Genomic DNA, 23,179 nt, shown 5'->3' with positions numbered 1-23,179 from the left:
TTTTTTATTTTAGGATAAGAAGAAGTTTTAAATCTTTCACTTTAACATGGTATTTGAATTTATTTGAAAGCATGTAACTTATTAGCTGCCCTGAGGACCAAATTTAGTCTCGGTGCCAGCGCAAGGCTGTATTCCCCTGACAAGACTGACTGTGTAACAGCAGTAAATGAGTGGGCCTGATGGTGAGGAGTAAGTGGAAAAACTATCGCGTGGCAGAATTGTGTTTTCCATCCCCAATCCCCTGCTTGGGCAAAAACTGAACAAGCCCAGGACCATGATGGACAATACCAAATGCATCTCCCAGGAACTGAGGGGAAAAAATGATGGGTATTCTCTGGTGCACAGCCGCCATGCATCACTGCTTACAAAAGCTTGTGCAAATGTAGCCCAGCACAATTAGAGAAGCCCAGGTTTTCTTGTAGCTCATGTTGTGTTTTAATATCGTAACTTGCTTGTTTAACTATTGCTCACTTAGCAAACTCATTTTCTCTGACTGAAAGGTTTCACGTAACAACCACATCTGACGGGACAGATTTGAATAGCTTATAAAAGGAGGGATAATTTAGCCTCAGAAGGTGGGATTTCTGAAATTACTACCGTCACAATTTCAGGATGGTAGAGTCAAATTAAAAACTGTTCAACCTCAAGTAAGTCTGATTTCCAAACACAGAGAACAATAATTAAAGTAAAACCTGGCACCTACCCACTTCAGCCAAAGTCTTGATACATGACTCCACTGAGGCTTTCTGTGTTGGATTTGGCCAGGTACAGTTGTAAATTCTAAAAGCAGATTGCAGCAGCTGAATAAAAACAGGCTGGTGTGTCTGAAAACAAAAAGATAAACCATGGAATGTTACCCTTTAGAATCTCCTCACAACTGCCCAAGGGTTTGACACAATGTAAACCACATGCAACAGAGTTTTAGCTTGTAGACTCAAGTTACAACTCCATTAAATTCTCTTTGCTTTTCAGAACGAAAGGGAACAGAAATCAATGCTGCACCTCTAAAAAGGCCAAATCATGCAATTTTTCCTCAGGTTGCCACTGATATCAAGCAAACACAGTACAGAGCAGAGGGACGTATGAGTCTTCCCAGTTCTCAGGTATGTGTCCCTTTTGTCATAGGACACAGCATTTTTCTCATACAAATACAAAGATTGATCATTATTCTGCAAGGATACCCTCTCCAAGGAATTCTAAGAGCCAGGAGTAAATCTGACCATATTGAGCTGTCTACTAGTTCAGAGTAGGTGATAAAAATTAAGAGTAAGTGTTTTAAAGACGAATTAAGCTGCTAGCCAGTGGCATGAGAAGGGACCGAGAAATTAAAGGAGGATGTAAAGGTACAGCATTCCTATGTGGGTAGCAGAAGGTATCTTGTTAGCGGTCTGAATTACCTATTTGTCTGTGTCTCTTTTCCTTACTTACCTGGAGGCTGGTGCTGTTATCTGAAAATGGCGAACTGAAGAAGCCACTCACAATGTTCATTACGGGCTCAGTGACATATTTCTCTAGAGATGTGTCTGCATGTTTACGATCCGTGGTTGTGTTACAAACCTACAGGGAAGAAGGAGGAAACAAGGAAACATAGTTCTTTTAAATAACAAAGCTTTATTATTTTGTATTTATTACAACACATGTAATATTTCTTCTTTAATGCAAAACCAAATGTTTTTTATACAAAATCTGTCAGAGATAACTATCTTAAGAGTTCAAGATGTATTTGTGATAACTTATTTTTCTTCTTGGAGGTTCACATTGTCTTTTGAATACTTTTCTCTTCTGAACTAGCTCTTTCTGGTTGGCTGTCTATTCTTTCCCACACCATGAATAAAGATTGCCCTAAATCAGCACATTGCATGCCACTTACACATTTAGACGGATTCAAGAAGAAAATAAGCCTTTCCTGCCATTGTGGGGCTGGTTGGAAGAGGCTTTAGAGACAGATGAGATATAAATACCTTAGGTTAGAAAGATTTCATGTAAAGTTTAAATTCTCTTTACAATTAATCAACACAAATGGGTGGTGAAGCTAAAGCTCATTTGCAAGGAAAATGTTAAATAAGATGGAAGGAAAGAAAATAGCATATTTTCTAGTAGAAAATAGTCAATACCTACAGCCTTTAGGATTGTAAACTGCAAGACAGGCAGCATCACTTAAGAAAGCTGCATAGTAAAAATATGAAAGACAAAGTAAAAACAATGAAAGAAGAGAATGAATGGTACTGGGACATTTATGGAGCACAGAAGGATGATTAAATGGTGGGAAGATTTGTACAAAAGATTCCTGAAGGCACCCTTTGGTACAACACTGCAAGTTTGTTGCTACGTAAAGATGTCATGCTTAAAGAAAGGAAAAAAATACTGGGCTGGATTGCATCCTCATTTCTTTTATTTCTTTATTTCTTTTCAACATTTGCAAACATCTACACAGTCATGTTGACTTCGCTTACATCAGTGTAAACAGTACTAAAAGGAGTCTATAGAGAGCCAAACATAGCAAGAAAGGCAAGTCTGGACAAATAAGGAGTACAGACTATAGTATGCTCTTCAACAGCCTTTAAATAAGCAGTTCTAGCCATGTTTAACAAGTAATGAACAGCAAAGTTGTTCTCTCTTTTACCTGTGCAAGGCACCGACTACTATAGCATTCTAGGGAATCCATGCAAAAGCAGAATTTCTTTTGTATATAGAACTCTGGGGTAGCCTTCTCATTACTATTTGAGCATCTAACACACAATCACGAACCTGAGTGGTACATACTTGCCATTACATTGCTTTATGAATGGGGAACCGAAGACCAGAGAAACTGAGTGAATTTATTAAGGTCACAGAGAAAAGTTGGTGACAGAAGCAGAAGGATAATCCACAGCACCTGAATCTCACATAGGGCAAACATGCTCTCTAATTACACACTGCCACTGTCACACTTGGACACTACAAGGCAGAAATTTCACCAGCAGTGTTTTAAGGAAGGTTACTGACATGACATCCAAAAGCGCCCATGTTCAGGGGAAGATACAGCTCATGGGAACACGAAAGAGTTTTGAGTATAACACACAAGCATTGTCATATGGTAGGCAGAGGAATAACCAAAGATAACTTGAGACTTACAGGAATGAGGCATCTTGAGGAGCTTTGCTTGTCTGCTTTTCTAAAACGTGTCAGAAAAACAAGTCATACCCCCACATAGTGCATTTTTTATCACCCCAGGAAAGGAAAGATTTTGGTCAGAGAAGCAACAGTGGCTAAACTGAAATAGTAAACCCTTCAGCCCTTCAGTTTTGGGAAAAATATGACCCCACCCCCACCCCCTAGTCTTCATGGAGGTAACAAATTCTGTTAAAAATCAAAACTTTTTAAAAAAATAGTATCATAGAACTAAAAATCTTTTGAAGTTCTTCTGCTTTTAATTAATCTGCATGCCAATATTGGCTGGAACCAGTAGCTCTGAGGCTCAGTACTTGCATTCCCAATGGGAAGACAGGGAGCTGTGCAGTGCTAGCACGGTGAATTCAGAAATTGCCAAAACTAAATTCCAAAACGCTTTTAAGCTTTCCTCTTTGCTTGCCTAAAAAGCAGAGCCATATGTGGGGATGCCACTCTGCTCCAACACTGGTCTGAAAAATTCCCAGCACAGAAGGAATTCAGAAATCCTCTCATTTGTTCTTATCCCTCTGCCCTTTGGGGACTGAAAGAAGTTTCCCTATGGAAGAAAAAAACTGAAATGCATGAAATGGAGATGAAGATTGAGAAAGCAGTGCTTAAAAACCCCTTAAGAGGCTTTGGGACTGAAACTCGCATGAATAATACTTCAAAAATTCTGCAGAGAAAGTCAGGACGACTTTACAGCTGTCAGATCCTGTCTCTATCCTGCTCAGACTACAGCTGCTGACTTACAGGCTGGGCCACACACAGGAAAGGGAAGCCTTTCCTTCAGCGGCACCCACTTTGCTTAGTGCAACGCTTCAAGTCATACACAGGAGAAAGTAGGTTGGCAGAAACTGTAGAAACAGGGTGTCTTTGAAAGCACGACTGCTTTTGGCAAACTGAATTTATACATGAATCCGCCTCATGCCTGCTTTGCAACATACCATGTTGTTAAAAAAGAATGACAGCTGGGGACTAAATATTTCCTTCCTCAATCCAGAAACAGATTAAAAAAACTGGTTACTTTTTTTTTTTCCCTCTGAAACAAAAAAAGGAAGGAAACCAACCTGAGGATAATACACTGTCTTTTACCTTAGTGCTCTCTAATAACAGACTCAGACTCAAAGCTCACAAACTCACCCACTGACAGGCATTTGTAGCAGCTAAAAGAAAAGCATTTCCCCTTCCCCCACGCAAAAGCATCTCTTTTAGCTCACTGGAACACAGAGGATCAAAGGGCTCTTTTTCTAAAAGCTTTGAAAGCTATTGTAACATCTTTCATGAGGCTGACAGCATTCTAACTGTCCTGATAGCTACATAACGCTCACGTATTTATAACACACGGGCTTCTCTCTGGGCCCCAGAAAACCAACCCTGAACAAATATACTCAATAACCTGGAAGACATGGCTACCCACAGGGACCTGGCAGAAGAGCAGAACAGGCCAGACACTTCTGACACGCTCTTTTAAGTTCTTTTAGGCATTAACCAGGGAATTAAAAGGACTAATCAGGCATCTGCCCTGAAGGGTTTGCAGGACTGCAAAATAAACCTGCATTTTGCCCTTTGGTGCCAACAGCACACACACACAAAAACACAGCATTAATGATACACTCCCTCTTCACCTCTGAAGACCTGGAGTCTAATTTCTCTTATGAGAAGAGTATGTGAAAAAAAAGCTCAGTGGTCACTAGCATCAGGACAACTACATCATTTGGCACAGTGCAGTTTGTCTCCAGACTCATGAACAGAGCTCTGGACAGAGCCCTCTTTCTACATGTCTGCTTCTAGCCCAACAGCAAAGAAAACTGGTCATGTTCAAGGGCTAGGGAGGGTAGTCTGTTTGGAGGGTCAGAGCCAGGACGTGTCAGGAAAGGGCAACCCAGAACGGGAATTAAACAGGAGAAAACACTTCCTGGGGTAAAACCAGCAAGGTTAAAAATCAGAATCCCCCTCCAAGGAGGTTTCTGATCTTAATTTTCAAACAAGTTTGGTTTCTGCAGAAGGCCTTCCATTGTAGAACATAACCACAGAGACAAGACAAAGAGCAGAAAACCAGGATTTGTAGAGGTCTCATTTCAGCTGAAAATGGCTGCCAGCAAAAAAAGAAAGCACAACATCCCTGTCTTAACCTGTTCCCAGAAAAAAAAACACACAAAAAAACCCCAACAAAAAAACCCCACCAACAAAACTCCCCAACCCCTTTTAAGTTTTCTGTTTCACAGATAAATTAACAGGTCTCAGTGCCTACTGTACAGCACAAGCCTTTGCACTCATTCTTCTTTCGGCCACAACTCATGATATTTTCTCCCAACAGGTTTCAAAGAAATTATTTCTGCATTTTGCCATAGTGGCAAACTATTACTTTGGGGTAGATGTCCACTACAGGATTGAATTAAGATTCTTTTACATTTTTTTCTTTATTTCAAAACAAATGAAGAACACAAGGGAGTGAGAACTTATGGATTATAAAATCTAATAGACCGTGGACTGGGAAAAGAGAGGCATGCACTGTGACAAATGCTCTGTAACATCTCCAAAATACTGTCTGGCATCAAGGATCAAATACAGTTCCCCAGCCACCAAAAATCTGTGGTTCCACTTCTTCAGCAGAAAAAGCAACTCCATTAGTTGATATTAATATTAAGCTTCTACAAGAAGCATTAACCTCTTAGAAAAGGATATGTAATGTAAGCTGTAATCATTATGTCACACTAGCTTCCCCTCATGGCTCTACTATTGTATTTTATCCTTCTGGAAGTCATAAGATATCCCTCATTTTCTGCCTCACCTGAGAATGGAAGCTTAATTCAACTTCTGTCTTGAAACTTAATTCAACAAGTAATGACACCATGAAGCTCACTAGGGTCCACAGGAATTGAATGCCTACGGTGCTAACTATGCCTCATCACCTTGCAGCCTATAGTCTATACATGGATTAGTATTCTGAAAGGCCACAGCTCTACACCTGCCTTTCACCCAGCAGTGAGAATGTAGTGATGGTAGAATAAAAGACAAAAACAGGCCGAAGTGAGATTAAAGAAGGAACATTATTAGCTAAAGAAATTCTTGATCCCTGATCCTCACTGTACTAACAGTAAAGCAAGAAGATTACAGATGTGGGGGGTTTTCACAGCCACCACCATAACACACGTTCCCAGAAGACGTACACAGACTCTCAACCCTGTACATGTATCCAATTTATTTTTCTGGAAGAAAAGAGAAAAGAACATGGGTTCCAAGATGCCCTTTTAGAAAGAGAAGGCCGCTAGTAATTAGCAGGTTACATGATGATAAATAGCATAGAGATGACCGTTTGTTAAAAACCAAAAAACTACACCTATTCTATTGTCAACTTTGGGGGGAAAAAAAGGGTTAATAAAACAAAAGAAGTTCACCAACAAAAAGTTATCGCTAGTTCAGTTGCCATCCATGACTACAGTGTAGTATTTAACATCTCATGAAGCTTACCCTTGCCATATCAACAAGGAAGTTCTCAAATAACTTCCAAATATGGTTACTGGCATAGATTTCTTTCATTTCCACTTCAGTGTCCACGTAACAGTGATTAACAAAATTAACATAGGCAATTTTCACCTGCAGGAACAGCAAATCCACAAACAATATGAAACGGAACATGATGGTTTCTATCTGCAAAAATACTGAGCAATAAAGAGGATCCTTGAAGTACTAACAAACACTATTAACAGTAATAATGCATAAGTTCAGTTCTGAAGATTTAAGGAGAAGCATGGCAACAAACGCATTAATGTATTTACTGAAAGATCACATGAAGAAAAACAGAAAGGTTTTGCAAACATTCTTACTCTAATGAAAAAAAACCCATAAAATAAACCAATATTAAATCTGATATTTAAATGATATTAAGACTACAAGGGCCTGGCTCCAAAGCCAGGAGTTGTCAAAATGCAGGACACCCCTGCACTTGCCAGTTGACTGTTGCCATTTTACGCCTTGAACAGGCTTGTCAATATAAAAAATAAATGTCTTTAGCAGAGCTGGGACTACCATCCCTACATTCCCACAATCCTAATGCAGTGCTTGCATTCAGGATGGGTGTACCTTGGATCTAAATGGAAGAGAAAGGCTGTGCAGTGCTGGGACTGCAGCAATAGCAGCACAAGGCTTAACAGGAGGGCTTCAGTCTCACTCCTCTCCTGCATTATAAGTCTGCATGTGCACATGATAAAAATGTATATCCACTGCCTGAAATGTATAGATTAAATATAAACATACCCAGATACACTGAACATTTCTTGTCACAGTCAAAAGAGAGGAGATAGTTGCATATGTTTAATGCAGTCAGGAGAAAATTCTGACTTTTAGGTTTCATTTGTTTGGACTTTTTTCATTAGTATCTGTTGAAATTAATGTTAGGAGGTACTTCTGAGCAAAGCAAACATTTTTCTTTTTAAGAAAAGAATTAGTTGATCACAAGGGGACTTTTTCATGGCACACAGGAAATCTTCGTTCCTGCAGGTCCCAGTTCTGTTGATATGAGCCACAGCTCTCCAACAGATAGCCTGCCGAAATCCATCTGACCAATACATGGGTCATACAAGTTCCTTGCAGACTGTGAAAAGGTTTCTTTTGATCACATCAGGTTTGGTGCAAACAAATATTCCCCTTCTGATCAGCATGAAGTATCAAGTCTTACTGAAGCATGACCAGTAGTAGTAGCTGCAGAATTTGGGCCTCAATATGCAGTGAATAAAACCATTTGCTGGGTTCCAACTGAATTTAATAAAATGAGGCTTCACCCAAAACTCCCACTGACATTAGTGTGGCCAGAATGTTACCCATCACTTCCAACAAATTCAGGCAAAACATTGGCTTGACAAACAACTCAGCTGAGTCTTTGCAGTTACAGCCAGAAGTCATCAGAGCTGGACAAATCCAGGAAAACAAAATAAGGTGTGTGCCCCAAAAAGACAACAATTGAAGCATAAGGGACAAGGCATTTTCTGTTTAAGAAAATACTGACTATCCTTTCTCACTTATTCACCTTAACAAATACCACCTGTTTCCAGCCTGTTTTCTGTGCAAACATTAAGCTTGTCAGTATATTGTAAACAAAAAAGATTTTCTGACTTTCTAAAAATGGGAAGTTTGATTCCTCATTCAGTGAATCTTACCTCAGGTATGCAGTCATCATGGGTCACTACTCTCACTATATCATCCAGTGGCAGGAGTGAATTGCACTTGATCTCTGTATATACATTCTTTCCTTCTGTACAAGCCGCTAGCAATTCCACTAGAGTGATGTGATACGCTAAGGGTCCGCTCTCGTCTGCTCGATCTCGCTCTGAACACATCATCTGGAGTAGGACTGGAAATGATGCTCTGTCATTGTAGAATATCAAGACATCTTCACCGCCATTTATCAGCTGAAAAAGTTATCACAAAGTTTTAAGCACGCTGTACTGCAGTCATTTTGGACTCAATGATCTTGGAAGGTCTTTTCCAACCTGAATGATTCTATGATTTTCTTAATTTCTTATTTTGTTCTGTCTTTATGTATGCAGACTGTATAGCTAAAAAAAACCCCACCAACACACAAAAAAAACCCCAAACCAACCAAAAATTACTCTGATGTGGCTTATCAAATGCACATGTCAAAATAATATCCAAGGCAAAATTCTGCTCTTGTCTTTGTAAGTACAAATCTGGAATAACTCACCAAGGAGTGAGCTAATGCAAGGTGAATTTGAGGTTTAAATTTGAGGTGTAGCTCTGTGTTCATCTAAGATAGTATGCCATCCTTATTATTCCTACCATCTCAATTCTTGTTTCAAGTTAGTTAATAACCCTTCCTGTTGTGAGGTCAGGGCACATTACTATCCCTATTTTATATGTAGGGACTTGAGATGCAGAGAAATTAGATCTTGCATGCTACCTCACACGAAATGCCTGTGGCTCACCCAGAACTTAACCAACCTTTTCTGTGCCCTTGCTCAGTATCAGAAACAAAAGATGATTCTTCCCAACCCATGCAAATTTGTCAGTGTCATGCAGCACTTCAATTTAGCAGAAAACTGGTGTATGTGATAAATATTTGATTGTGCTACAACTGCTATGCTCCTCTCTAGAGGATCCAGACTGGAGGTGGATGCTGGCAGCCCCATCTCAGCTGATCTCACAAAAAAGTTTTGCTCTGACCCTGTTTTAAACCCTGCATACACTGAACATACCTACTGCCAGCACCACTCTGTGAGCTCCAGTGGAGCTGGGACAGGACAGTAGTCCTGTCTTCTCTCCATCACTTCCTTTTAAGCATAATACAGTCTCAGTGCGGGTGAAAACAAGCTCCTATAAGCCCTTCCTAATATAGAATACACCTTGGCAGTACAACAGCCATATGCATTTTGTGAATAAGGCACTTGACATATCCAAGCCTACATGTGACATGAAATCCTAGTTTACTGAATTTCAAGGTAGAAATAAAGGCTGGTGGAACTGTTGAGAAATGGGAAAGCAGCAAAAGCAGGAATGAAAATTAGTCTCTCAGAATGAAAAGTAAAAAAACATTTCATTACATTTTCCAGGATTTCAACATTGCAAATTTTGATTTTACAACTTTTCTGATTGTGTTTTCCCTGTTTCTTGCTTGTTTTTACTTTGATGATTGAATGGAGTGAATTGTGGATTCAGTCTTTGCTGCAATCCCTATTTCTTATGTATCTACGGGTTTCCAAAATGTTTGTACTAGTGACTTTTCAAACCAGGTATTTTCTGGACAATCCACAGCACAGAAAAAAAGTTTTTGAGGGGACAAGTGCTCAGGAAGGTGGAAGGAGACAGTACAGGGACCCAGATACCATTAATTTCATTGCACACAAAGGCAAAAAAAAAAAAAAAAAAAGGAAAGTAGTATCAGTATTCAAAATGTTGGAAAATTGACCTAATGTTTTAATACTGATGTTTGGAATACTATGCTTTTAGGACATTTCACACAGAAAATAATAAAATTTAAAAAAACCACACAAAGCCCTCTGGGAAGGTACATGTTCTGTCATGTTCTATTAAGTTGTTCACCACATTCCCATAGTTGTTTTCCACTTGTGTTCATTGTACAGGAGAGGGAAGACAACTCTTCCCAGGTTCCCCCAGAGTTACACTCTTATGTCAAATCCATACCTAATCTGTACTAGTGTTGCTTGATATTTTATCATATTCAAGTCAAACTGACCCTTCATTCTTTCATATACCTATTACTGATGAATAAGGAAGAAATACCAGGAGACAGTGAACTTGTTAAACGTGATGCTGCATGGCATGCTTGCTGCATACTGACTGAGGACCCACCAGCTGAAGCAGATGACGTTGCATCAATACAAGAAGAGCTAAGGGGGACAAGGTAATCATCATAAATGCAAGGAAAGAAGAAGATGTCATCCCCTTTCCCCAAGTTATCCACTTTTAAATGTGATTTTCAAAGGGCATCCAAACATTGGCCCAAGCAGAGAAAATTATGTCCCTTTTAAAAGCAGAAAAGGAAGAGAAGTATCCAGTATTAGCCAAAGTTCTAACTGAGCATCACAAACTCCGTGATGGGGGAAAAAAACCCCAACAAATAAACTCAGTAGCATTTTCTTCCACTAAAGTATACTTTGAACAAGTTAAGAACTCTATGGAAGTATGAAGAAGGTTGGTCAGTATCAGAGCAGCCATTGATGCTTTGTGATATATCCAGATATATCATAATATATAATCCAGATATAATATATAATACTACAGATTATAGAAATACTATATATTATATATACAATAGATAATAGAAAACTCTGCTGCCACACTGATCCAGCTCAAAAGTAAATTCTGCTTTCCCTTTTGTAATAATGTTTGCACTGATAGGCACTGTTGGTCCAAGAACCTCAAAGTGTGCTTGTAATGAGAAAAAGTGCCTTAAGGAACCTTTCAGGTCAGCAAACATCATTAGGAGCACCCCACAGACAGGGGAACCAAGGATATGAGAACAACTGAATAAGCCAGATTGGGTATGTTTAAGGTATTTTATGAAAGTACTCTTTTGCAGTGGTGCTCCTTCATCTATATGCACTATCTAAAACATGTAATTATGATCAGTTTATCCCTTACAGTAAACAGAAATAAGCTACAATATACTTCCTGTGGGTAAAATAAAACACAGGAGTAGTTGAGGCATGCTGTACGCTCTGTCTTGTCTTGTGGTAACTTGTTTACATGCCCCATCTGGAGGTACAGAAAAAGTTACACCGCTTGTTTAAGGACACAAAGTACATCTCAGTGGTCTACTGAGAAACTGTCCTGACTCCTTGGCAAGTTCCAACCATTTGGCTGCACTATTCCCTTTACATGGGATTGCCATTCAGATTTCCCTATTAGCATCCTTTTCTAACAAATCATAATTACTTACCTGTAATTTCCTATGTTTTTTAAAAAAACAGATCATCATCTTACCCTCTTTCATCAAAATAGGGTTGCTCCCTCCCCCCAGCAAATTCCTGCAGGACTCATGATGTAAATGTCACATCCAAGTTCATTTCAATTTTCATCATGCAGTCAGCTTGAAAATGTAATATGACAATTTATCTTTGTCCTATTATAGGTCAGTAACAAAATGTATTTAAATTGAGAAAAATCTAAAAATTTTGTTTGATGATAAAGTAAAAACCTACAAGAAGCTGTGGTGGAAGGGAAAAGCTCTAAAAGCATAAAGGCACAAGAACTGTTTGAATTATGTAAATCAAAGGTTTGTAATTGATATTGCACGTTAAAACACTTCAGTCAAATTGAAAAGGTTGAGGTGGATTCCGTTAAAGGTTATCCATGTAGGGTGAAGCTTTATTTTATTAATTAGAAGTTTCTCCTCTTTGTTGCTGTGGAACAAAATTTCAGCAGGGTTTAGTTTTTTTCATACAACTAGAGCTTATCTGCTTTCTTTGTGAAGATGTCTCTTCAAAAAAACAAAAAAAAAACAACACCCCAAACTTTGTGAAATAAAGAAAAATGTTCCTTGTACTTATCCTACCTGGACTTTTCACCATATTCAACTTTACCCCCTTATTAATCTCATAGAACTATTAACATAATTACAGTTAAATTCACAGGTGTCTGCAAGCTGAAGACTTCATTTATCATGTACACCATATATCAAATCCTAATTGCAGAGAAGTTAATTAGGTGTTTTCCTAGTAACTTTATGGGTGTAAAGATTTGTCCACAAACCACTCTGTGGAATTTACCAGGTCAGACTCCAAATCTAGGTAAAGCTAGAGTAGCTCTACTGACTCTCACAGAAATACTCTGGAACAAAAGAAACAAAAGCAGAAACTAGTATCTACAATTGTTACATGGTTGTGTGCTAAAAAAATGGTCTACAACACTATTAGGCAAATCCATAGAGGTACAAGCCTCTTATTTGGCAAAACCATGCCACAATATGACAAGTTTGGTGCATAAATGAGATCCTAAATTACAGTACAGGAAAATGAAGGTTTATGTAACTCTGAGATTTCCATGCTACATCATCTACAAATAGACATCTCTGTATCACCATTCTAACACTCATGTTTTCTTTCTAGTAGTTATACAGATGGCCTTACAAAATTAGATTAAACTCCCCAAAACGTCTGCTAAAATATTCATTATTTGTGATACCATTTAAAATTCTAAAGCGATGATGTCATTATCTCCCATTGGTACCAAGAGCAGAAAAAGCAGCCTCAAAATACTAGCGTGTTAAAAAGATATCAAACAAGTTGATTAACATATTAACCCTTCACTTACCTCTGTCATTACCATGTCCTGGCATTTTTTCACATATTTGCCATCTGCTTTCACAATGGTCTGCAGGAAACGCAGGTACTCCACGTGACGGCCATGGGTCTCAATGCAGTGTACAAAGTGCTGCACCACTCTTTCACTAATTTCATTACACAGAAGGTAATTATTCATGAAGATGTGCCGCATGGTTTCAGCTTCCAGGAGCTAAACAGATTAAAATCAAAACAGCCTTATAAGAGCAGCAGATTTGTATTGAGATTGAAAGATTCATAAGACTCTAGACTAGAGAAAAGCCTTACATTAGTAAAGGGAAACCAAGAAAGTCCAATGTGCACCAGCCCAGTGATTAAGCAGTGACCTTAGGGCCCAGTTCTCATTTATGATGGAATTTCTCCACACTTTTCTATGAGTACGGAATGGTCCTAAAGTGGACATTACAAAATCTGTGTCCATGTGGAGGGTGAAGACACACACACACACACTACACTGCTAGAGCACTCTGTAGAGATTCTGGTATACAAGACCACTGAGACCACATCACAGTCACCATCAAACTTTGCACTGAGGCAACCAAATAAGAATATTAGCTGCCTTGGGTTCCCTCTGTGGTTGACAGAAGGCAGGCATTTTCAGCACGCAAATCATTGCACATGCCCTCGGATCACTCTGAAAGAATACCTCTTTCCACATTAACTACAGAGGGAGCCCAAGGCTATGATTCTATCGGAGAGTAGCATGGTACAAGAAGAACAGATCTGTAGCAAGAACGGATGGCACCGAGGACCCAGCATCCAGACTTGATGCATTCTTGGGGCTTTTGCTTCAGACTTGCTCTAGTTTGGTCCCTTGGACTAAAGGCTCATGAGGGTCAGGTGTGCTCCTAAAGTATACCTTTCTGTTTAGCATCATCTGAAAGGAATCCACACCATTCATTCCACAATGTGAACAGCACAATAACTGGCATGATCAGAAGATCAACTCCAAAAGAATAGAAATGCAAGTGCAAGAAAACTCCATACTTGGCACCTGGGTTAAGTGTCAAGTGTTGGATAGGAAGGAGTCTGGGCGCTAGACCCCGCTGTGGTCAGTTCGGTGCCTTTCACTGTCTTCACAAAAAAAGCATAAATAAAAAAATAACAAATACTTCCTAATGCACATAGACCAGGGGTCTACAATCCTAATAATCACGCTCTTTCTAATAAAAACATGTTTTACTCAGTAGATCTGCCACTGAGCAAGTTGTCATTCTATATGACTATATCTGTAAATACATACATATATATACACACGAGGGGACTGTGACAAAGAGGTGTATTGTAAAGACACTGATTTAATAAAAGATCAGACTTTAGATTAGTTGAATCAAATGGAAGCAGCATCAACAAAAATGTATGGGTCAGATTCTGCTGTCACACAAGCTTCATGACAGCATAGTCACAGCATCTCCTAGCTTGACATCGGTGAGTGAGTTAGGATGAATAAGAACAGAGTCAAGCTAAACATGAAGTGATGATGTGACACATGTTCTCAGATACCTCCAGTAAATCCCACAGGTAATATTGGTTTCTGCTTTTAAAATGGCAACATTAAAAACAATGACATAAAGAGCAATGGTAAGGGAGAAAAGACAGGAGAGAGAAGACAAAAAAATAAAGGAGAAAGGACAAGGACAGAGATGAGAAGGCAGAGAGGGCATAATTTAATGAAATTATTTATTTAGCACTGTCATTTTTCAGCAAGTCCAAATTTACTTCCAGTTATAATATTCTCCTTAAAATAAAATACTTACCCCTGGAGTTAAGAACAAGTTGAGATTTTTGTGGAGGAGAACTTGATTCTGAGGATTTCCTCGACAGAAATTCTGAAGGAAAGTGTGGGCTAGATTCATAACTTCATTCATCTTTTCATCGCTCTGCAGAAAAAGACAAACAAAAATCAGCTGGTGTACCTAAACATACTTGTTAAAACCACACAATGCAGATTTAGCCAGGAACAAACCAATTCTCCTGAGCCTTTACAGGGCAGGAATTCTCCCTCTGGAAAAAGCAACTGATCTAGTTTCCTTCAGAGTCCATTAGTGGCTGTACCGTACTCTGATTTGACTTGACCACACAAGCTCAAAGCCTCATGCACGGTTATAATTTCCAAGTTTAAAAAAGTGCTAAATGGCTTGATTTTCAAAAAAAAGCCCTCTAGCCTGCATTGATTTCAAGCTTTTGAAAAGCTCTGGCTTTGATATAGCTACATATAGAAAGAGATGTATGCGTACACCTACACGACTATGTATGTTCATACACACACTGCCACACAAATGTATGTCAACTTTCATCCCCATTTTTTATGCTTCTCATACAGTATTCTAACTCTGATTTGATGAACCACCTATATGGTCAAGCACTGTTTTACTGAAGACAGCTGAACCTATTGTCTCTATGATAACATTAGTGTGTAACACTGAGGAAAATGTAGCCCAGAAGAGGTTTTATCTCCTTTCAGTGCTTCCTGTAAGATCTAGAGAGATGTGCTCTTTAAAAGCCTATCTAGATCATTCATTTGTATGCTCAATGCCACTAAATCAGTACAAAATCACATTATCTTCTGAAAAACTTGCAAGTGGAACTAGGTTAGAGGCTTCCACCACAGAAACAAATTATTTCAGACTTGATCCTTGAAAGCTTTTTGTCCGTCTTAGATATCTATGATAGCACTCACATCAGTACCCAACAGTGGAATTTAGATACCCTGTCAAGAGCTCCATTAAATCAATACTTCTTACTGCGCAGTGACTGCAGATCTAAGGTTTGCCTGTTTCAGGAATGGGATGATAGCGCAATGACATGCAGGTACCTGAGGCTGTAAACATTAAGTTCTTAAGAACCTGTTCTATGCAGGTGGCCATATTGAAACTTAGGCCCAAACCCATTAATCTTAACGTAGAAAATGGCATCATCATTTCATGTTTATACCACAGCTGAATGAATTCAGTTAAAAAAATATTCACATTGATTCTTGGGCCTCTTGAGGCCTTTCTCTTTGAGTTCATGTTTTTTACCACTAAAATTATGAGAATAACCTTTTCATAGGGTATCTGCAGAAGGTCCAAGACTACCAAGTGGGCACCCATATTTTTCAGCAATCGTTGCTGTTGATTCCGACATTTTTTATTCTGAACACAAAGCTTGCTGAGTCGAATCAAAATCTACAAATAAATAAACAAATAAATCAGCATGCAAGCAAGCAAAGAACCAGCCATGGTACACAAAACCAAACAAAAATACATTCTTCCAAAATAATTACTAAATCTACTTACCAAACAAGTATGTCAAGCAAGTTTCTAAGCAGATATACTAACCTCTTTAACAATATTGTAGTTATTGCTTTTATTGCTATCTATCTGTGGTTTTTTGGTCCCATCCTGTATTGGACTCAAAATGTTTGACTCCTGTAAAAAAGAACACACAAGTGGAGATCTATTGCAATTTCCTCAACATGAAGCAATTACATTTAATAACACCAAGTGAAGAAGTCTTACAACAGCTCACAGGGAACAGATATAACACAGATAATAAAGAAGAAGACTCGTTTATTCTTTATCTACCAGCCCAGTGAATGAAAAGATTCACATTCAAGTCCTTCCTCTATTTCAAATTTCCAACATGATTTGAGGCAATTACTCTATGTCTTCATGCTTCTGAGCCTCCTAAAAAAAAGAATACATCCCTAAATGACAGACTAAACATCTCAAGGAATTCAGATGCTATGAGAATAGAGACCATAAGTGTATTTCAATAGCCACCACTTCTTCCAAAAATCTCTAATGCAGCTGGGATGATTACAAAGTCTGTGTATGTGAATATTAAAAAGTCTGGAGAAAGGGCTTAAGGTTTAAGGCTTAAGGCGACCTCTGTAGTTGAGATAAGTAGGGTGGAGTTCTCAGCAATACAGGAACAAGTAGCGTACAGAAATTATAGATGTTCCTCCCATGAAGAGGATATTTCTGTCCTTACCTCTGGATGATGCAGGAAAGGATTTGAAAACAAATGAGAACCTTATGTTAAACTGCAACACCCAGTCATGATGCCATATGTGCTGGGCCTTGGTTCTTAGAAAGCCCCAGCTGGGTATGATAAATAAGAGAAATCAAGTCAGCAATTAACCGCCAACACCTATCCACCTTTCCATGCATATCTCAGTCAAAACATGGAAGAACATCTGCACGAATACTGCCACTTAGAATATTGACAGTGGTTGGTTTGGGTTTTTTTCTGTTGCCAGCTATGGTAAGTCTTTCTTAATTGGAAACACAAAGAATTGAAAGATTGGACTTTGGATGCTGAAATTATTAAGCGTGTAGAAAAACTGTAGCAGATCTTGAGACTGTCTCACTGTATAACCACAAGGATGTAAACCAGTGTAATAGCACAAAAAAAGAAGAAACAGGTGTGCTTCTGAGTTTCTTTATGTCCTCAAACTTCCTGCTGTGTTAGAGAAGAGAATTATGCTAAAAAACACATGTGCACGCCAATCTGAATGTTTATATCTCTTGAAACCTCTCTCTGAACTTTCCTAGCTGATGGTGAAGGTGAGGAGTTCTACAAATCCCATCTGGTCTTAACTTCCAGTGGGGCAAGAACAGCTGCACCACTTGGCCATGGAAGCTGTTTATAACAGTGCCAGCACCACTGTTCAGCGTGGTCGTGTTGATCTATGCAACAACAGCAGATTTTTATTTCTTTAGGTTTGTTAGTATGCATTCTGCCTTCTCTCTAGCTGTTTTGAATCAATACTTTGGAAGATATTTCAGGCTCTTTGCTATAATTAACCACCCTCCTCTGTTCTGGGACTGTGGGTTAACCAAGATTAATTTACCTGTTACTTTTATCAGCATTCTTCCTCAATCAAAGTAGTTTTATAATCCATGCAAACTATATGTCTTACCTGAAAGTGCTGATCAGCATTAAACTGCTGAATCCATCCTTTCTCTTAACAAAATAAAAACCTATTTATTGAACCCCTAAGAGTATGCCAGGGATGTAGTTATCAAGAGATAATCACACCACTGGGATACCAGAGACACTCCGTTGCATATTTTGCCTCGTTATGCCCCATGATAGCCATTCCCTGTCGCACTTTTCCGTGGGGGACAGGGAGTCACACAGATCACACTGAGAAAGGTTCTCATCTGAGCACCCCACCTTTAGGAAATGGTATTTTATGAAAAAGACTACTTCCTCTATTCATAAAATTCGTGGGATATCACTCTGAATCAGTGTTAGGAATACTTTCTAGACTCCAACTGGAGGCCAGATTCCAGCACTCAGTCCGAGCAGTTCCCTGCTGCTGAAAGCGTCTCACTCATCTCAGCAGGACAGTGTGCAAGGCACGAGTCAGTGTCACCCTGGCACAGTTTTGCCCTTCACAGGCTGTATTTACTTACCAGGGGGATGAAGGCACTCTCAGAAGTTTCAGTTCATAATCTCAACCTATATATGATGTTTCAGGAGATATTTGTTTAAACATATCCAGAACCAAAGCAAACTGCCACAGACCAGAAAAGGAGGAGAGCGAGGGAACACCAGGTGCTTAAGGGTGCTGAAAGTTTACACCACCTGAAACCTCACTGAACTTTCTCAGTGGATGGTGAAGATGAGAAGATCTATAAATGCCACTGCACTGTATTCCAGCTGCACCTGAAAGTCCTTTCACTGAGACTGCCTATTTCTCCTCCTTAGATCTGTGTTTCTGGTGCTACTCTACCGATGCGTTCTCTAGTGACAGGACAACAAAGACCACACTTTCCATAGCCCATGGTATCTATACAGACTCACAACACCCTTACTAGAGATAACCAAGTAAATAGGCTTTAGCTACTTTTCCCTTCTCAAGCAAGGCTCAGTTACGTGAGATCAATTTCAGCATTTCTTCCTAATCCTATACGGTGTCTAATTTATGTCTGATCTAACTCCAAGCACTCTTTCCTATAAATCTGATCTCCAGTTCCTATCAAGATGATCCTGCACGGATGCAAGATTTGTTAATTTTTCCTGTGGAGAACTCTGGATACTTTACTTAGAAGAACACGGCCTTTTTTCTACAAATCCCATTTCTGGAGTCATATGATTGGGGTGGGGGTGGGGTGGGAAAGGAGTAAGTCTGCAGACCCCCAAGTTATGACAGAAAGGTGTAAACAGTTACCCAAAAACACTCAGAAGCCTAAGGGCATAAAAATGTATTTGATTTTTTTTAAAACTCCTATGCCAATATTGTAATGTACTTCAGTGAGGACAGAAACTTGGGTTTAACATAAGACTGTTCTGGAACACAACTGAAACCCCTGTGTGCACTTTCATGTTGTTTGGGAAAAATTAAGCACAGGCAAACGGAGCATATTCCCTAAAGACCTAGAGGTCCATCCAGCTCAGTACCGAATAACCAGCACCTATTCCAAGAAAGCATGGGATCCTACAAGGATGTTTATCTGCTTGAAGCTAGCCACCTGTTTCAGACACCGCAGACCATGAACCAGCACCTCACCTTTTATATCTGACTTAAGATCTCAAAGACTGCATTCACTATCTTAACTAGTTATACCAGGTAAAAACATTCCATGACTGTTAAAGAGTAATTTAACAGGGGATCAATTAATAGACGAGATTCTGAGCTACAGTAATTTGGCACAGCTCTCATGACAGTATCACCAGATGATCTAATCAGCTGTGCAGATTACATATTACTGATAGAACACTCTCTAGGATCTGCCAGAGATGATAATATGCATCTATTGAAGCACTGCTAATACATACAGACCTACAGATGCCTCATGGGAAAAAAACCACTGAAAATATGCTTCTGTTTCAAGCACATTGTTTTGTCCCCTCTTCCTGGAGTTTCTTTGCTATCAGGGCTATCCATAGGAATAAAAAGGACCTTATTACACTTTTTAAATGTATTATAGCTAGAAAACCTTGTAAATATCTTGCTGCAATTCTGTAACCTGTTTCCCCATTACTTTTTCTGTTAAATACATAAAGGAACATTTTCTTTCCTACTAGAGCTATGCTTGAGGAAAAAAAGTAGGATATCACACATACTTAAGCTCATGAAGTCCAGATTCCTCCCCAGTTCTGACACAACTAAATTCAGCTAAGTTATATCAGAGAAAGAATAGGACCTACATTGTCCCAAGAAATAAGGATTCTCCCTTGAAGGGTTGGATTTTCCCCCCATGAAGCCACCTAAAATCTGCCTTCCCATCTGAAAGGCCAAGTGTATGTCAATATCTGCAAACATCCTGTCTCTTCTCAAAGGCTCCTACTTTTCCTCAATGCATTGGCTTCACAATGTGTATAATCTACACATGGCTTCCTACCGAGCTTCCCCTTGTTGCTTCCTTGCCCATTTTCTTGCCACTAGAAAAGACTACCATGGAAGAGAACTGGGGAAGTGCTGAGTCTGAAATCACAGTTGTTCATCTCTCCCTACCTCCTCTGATGAAAATGGAAATATTGGTGGGAAAGCCTGACCTATCTACTGTTATACCACAAACCTCAACCATAACAACTCTTGTAACACTGCATTTGGAGTTCGTGATTATATGAGGACCTCAGCTTTCACTAAAAACCAAAAATTAATTTTAAAAAATCAAATATATTTTTTTTTAAATATCCGATCTTCCTGGTTCCAGATTCAAGTTCTAAAGTTTCTGAAATCACAAACAGCTCACCTACAAAATCTCATTATTCTTAGGTCAGTCTTATGTTTGGTGGACAGTGGAATTAATCGTGTTGTTTGAAAATACGGGTTTGTTTGTGCTCCTCTGCCCTAGCTGCAGGAACAGATACTGTCTATTCCTCCCTTCCTCCAGCAAGTCAACACAACTGCCAACAGGTGATCCCTAGATTACTTCCTTGGCCACAGAATGATGCCATACACTGTGGCTTGCTCGCTAGCCAGAAATTAAGGCAGCCCTATGACATAAGAATGCAGTTACTGAAAGCAGCAGCAGAGAATACTGAACATATTGATAAAAGAAGGTTTATTTCCTATTCTGCCTATTCCTAAAGCTCAGCCAGAATACTGAACATTCTCACTTTGCTACTTTGATTAACCAGACCAGAAATATGCAGTTGTTCATTAAACTACCCATCAACACTGAAACAATTCTAACAGCAAAGGCATTAAACTCACCTCTATGGGCTCTTCTCCCCCTTTAGTTTGATTGTCGCCCACCTCTCCACTCTCATAATTGCTGCTCTTCTCAACCCACAATTCTGATTTTTCTACAGTCAGACGTAGCTGATCAAGATCAGCCTTGATTTGCTTGTAGTTATCAACATCTTGATTAGACACCAGCAACTGAACCTGGAAATACAGAAAATTGTAAAGCTATTACAGTAGTAGCACCAGCACTTATGCCTGGGTAATTTGCTTGACAGTTTCCATTCTAAGCCCCTCTTTTCAGGTGCTTTATGTAACCTCCCCTACGAAATTGAAATATGGCACACGTAGTCTTTTTAGTCCCCATTCATCAAAAACCTTTAACAGAGTCAGAGACTGTAGTTGCCCAAAACCAGCATAGTTACAACATTCATGACATTCTCTCACCTTCTCTAAAACACTGTGAAACATTTTTAGCACAAGCACAGATTTACAATTTCTTGAATTCTATGCAGAGTTAGTTCTAATGCATTGATTATGATCCTCATGGCATTAAAACAATACAGTTACATGCTATTAAAGCAATACAGTCAGAAATAGCTTATACCATCAGCAAAGTACTTCACAAGAAAAAAAAAGGATGATATGAAAAGGAATCAGGACATTCAAAGAAAGGTCAGAATGGCCAGCAACTTTAATGATCACCTACATCATTGTAATCAAATGTTGAAAAATAACACATTTTAACATTGTTAGGCCAGCTTAGAAAATCTTGTTTAAATAGAGCTCACAAACTGACTTTCCAGTTCATGTAATTTCCCACCATCTGAATGGTTGCCTCTTTTTATTTTTTTTAATACTGCTCAAATTATCTGGGTTTTTTTTCACTGTTATTTGTAGTTCTTGATTTAGCATGATCTACACATTTCCTTTCTTTGTAATGCTCTTTCTTCTACCAAGATTATTAATGAAGGTAATATATAAAAAAACTAACAATCTTTACAGTAAATCAGTAAGCACTATTAAGAAATCACAGTTATGTAAAGATTACGGTCACATGGCAGACAAAAATACTGAAAGGGACACTCTTTAAAAAAATAATAATCACTACAGGCAGGCAAATGTTCACTATTTTTGTAATATAAAGTTTTTACCATCTTCTCTCTTAGCTTGGTAAGACATTGTTATTTTTCAGAATTTATGAATGCCTATCATCCGCAGACATTTATATTCCATGTTCCCTACAGTCTTTTTTGTTTATTTGTCAGTTAGCCTTTTCCATGCTTTAAGAAAACATGTTAAGCTGCTCAGTCCTCACTTACCTGGGAATAACAGCTATTTATGCAACTAACCACCATGGCCTAACTTATCTGGTGGGAGGCCATTATGCTACACTGCAAAAACAGTAAACAGCAGCTTTCCAGGTCTTTATCATTCATCTGTTTTCAAACAAGAGAAACTTCTACATCTTACATAACAATGAGACAACACACTATCAGACTCCTGAAATAAGCATCAGATGGTTTTATCAACATATGTTATACAGGGTTACATAACAGAGATGTCTCTGTCATCCAGACCCATGACATCAGATCTCCCCATCCTAATCCACTGAGACATGGAGCCTGCACATGCACCGTGATCAAGCAGAAAATAAAAGCTGAAAACAGGCTTGGCTCTATTACCGTCTTCCTGTTATTTGGGCCTATCTGTACCATGCAGTGGAGCACAATGCAAAGACACCTGAATTAGAACTAGAAATATCACATGAATAACAAGAGAGCTTTATAACCAGCCTAAGTAGCCCTGAAGACAGGAAAGTCTTATTGTTGACACCAGTACACTGTTTGCAGAACATGAGCTACTAACTCTGTCTCTGAGGGATCACTACACTATGTCTTGCTGTGAGATACGTGTATTGCAGCTGTCACCACGGCCCTACGTTTTCAGTAATGGATGCAATGCCAGAAATAACTATTTCTGGGTGCACAATTATAATACACACTACCACATAAGATCAACTCTTAACAAAAAAAATAAATAAATCTCTGCTGAATATGGACCTCTAAGGAAATAACACTGCCAT

The 23,179-nt window shown here is 38.9% G+C and overlaps 2 protein-coding genes across 4 annotated transcripts in view; one reads left to right on the top strand and one right to left on the bottom strand.

The window, feature by feature from the left end:
* LOC308065560 (uncharacterized protein) overlaps positions 1 to 23,179 on the top strand; it is a 185,967-nt gene that overhangs the window by 9,781 nt on the left and 153,007 nt on the right. The window lies entirely within an intron of this gene.
* The window catches only part of ITPR2 (inositol 1,4,5-trisphosphate receptor type 2), a 269,466-nt gene that overhangs the window by 133,233 nt on the left and 113,054 nt on the right, over positions 1 to 23,179 (bottom strand). For all 3 annotated transcript variants that reach the window (XM_080392861.1, XM_080392862.1, XM_080392863.1), the window contains 9 exons: positions 21,124 to 21,297; positions 16,289 to 16,378; positions 16,010 to 16,135; positions 14,726 to 14,848; positions 12,940 to 13,140; positions 8,307 to 8,558; positions 6,622 to 6,747; positions 1,429 to 1,557; positions 704 to 824 (listed from right to left, as the gene is read on the bottom strand). In XM_080392861.1, coding sequence (XP_080248987.1) covers positions 704 to 824; positions 1,429 to 1,557; positions 6,622 to 6,747; positions 8,307 to 8,558; positions 12,940 to 13,140; positions 14,726 to 14,848; positions 16,010 to 16,135; positions 16,289 to 16,378; positions 21,124 to 21,297 — 1,342 coding nt within the window. The remainder of the gene's footprint in view (positions 1 to 703; positions 825 to 1,428; positions 1,558 to 6,621; positions 6,748 to 8,306; positions 8,559 to 12,939; positions 13,141 to 14,725; positions 14,849 to 16,009; positions 16,136 to 16,288; positions 16,379 to 21,123; positions 21,298 to 23,179) is intronic.

Source organism: Falco punctatus (genome assembly GCF_963210335.1).
Source record: "Falco punctatus genome assembly, chromosome: 6".
NCBI classification, from domain to species: Eukaryota; Metazoa; Chordata; class Aves; order Falconiformes; family Falconidae; genus Falco; species Falco punctatus.
The sequence above is the reverse complement of the archived record's forward strand: the minus strand, read 5'-3'. Positions and strand labels throughout refer to the sequence as shown.